We start from the raw sequence: 524 nt of genomic DNA, 5'->3' as shown, positions 1-524 counted from the left end.
ACAGACATGCAGCGCTCCGTGCTGATGGCGCTGAGAAGGCTCACGCCTGAGATGTAGGCAAAGATTGACACAGTCGAGAGAAATCTGCTAATTACTCTAGCGGCAAAATCAAAGTTGAAAACTAAAGCTAGACTATGTATAAATTGGAAGCAGAGGAAGAGGAAGTCAGCCCCCGCCAGGTTGAGGATGTAGACAGAGAAGGCGTTCCTGCGCATGCGGAAGCCCAGGAGCCAGAGCACCACCGAGTTCCCTGCCAGCCCTACTAGGGCCACGACGACTCTCAGTAATTGCAGGATCTTGAACTGTGTATCAGATTCATGGGAGACCTGATCACTTCCATTCGTTGATGTGAGGTTGGACTCCCACGCTGTGGCTGTCATATCCGTGCTCAGAAACCCTGCAGTTGTGGGCCTGGAAACATAATAAGACTTGAACACAGGACTGAATTTAATGTCTCTGCATTTTAGAGAAGAAAGAAGCCCATTTGCAAAGGAGAGGGAGAGGGGCAAAGGGTTTGAATAGAG

General features: G+C 49.6%; 1 protein-coding gene across 1 annotated transcript; it reads right to left on the bottom strand.

Annotated features, from left to right (window-relative positions):
* Positions 1-6: 6 nt before the first annotated feature.
* On the bottom strand, positions 7-411 carry LOC106724924 (mas-related G-protein coupled receptor member X2-like; the record flags this gene model as incomplete). The annotated part of the gene is made up of 1 exon (XM_014534096.1): positions 7-411. A coding segment is annotated over one exon (405 nt), but the record flags the coding sequence as incomplete, so codon positions are not given.
* Positions 412-524: the final 113 nt, after the last annotated feature.

Source organism: Myotis brandtii, unplaced genomic scaffold, assembly GCF_000412655.1.
Source record: "Myotis brandtii unplaced genomic scaffold, ASM41265v1 Scaffold843, whole genome shotgun sequence".
In the NCBI taxonomy this organism is placed as follows: Eukaryota; Metazoa; Chordata; class Mammalia; order Chiroptera; family Vespertilionidae; genus Myotis; species Myotis brandtii.
This window is presented reverse-complemented; position numbering and strand designations above follow the sequence as displayed.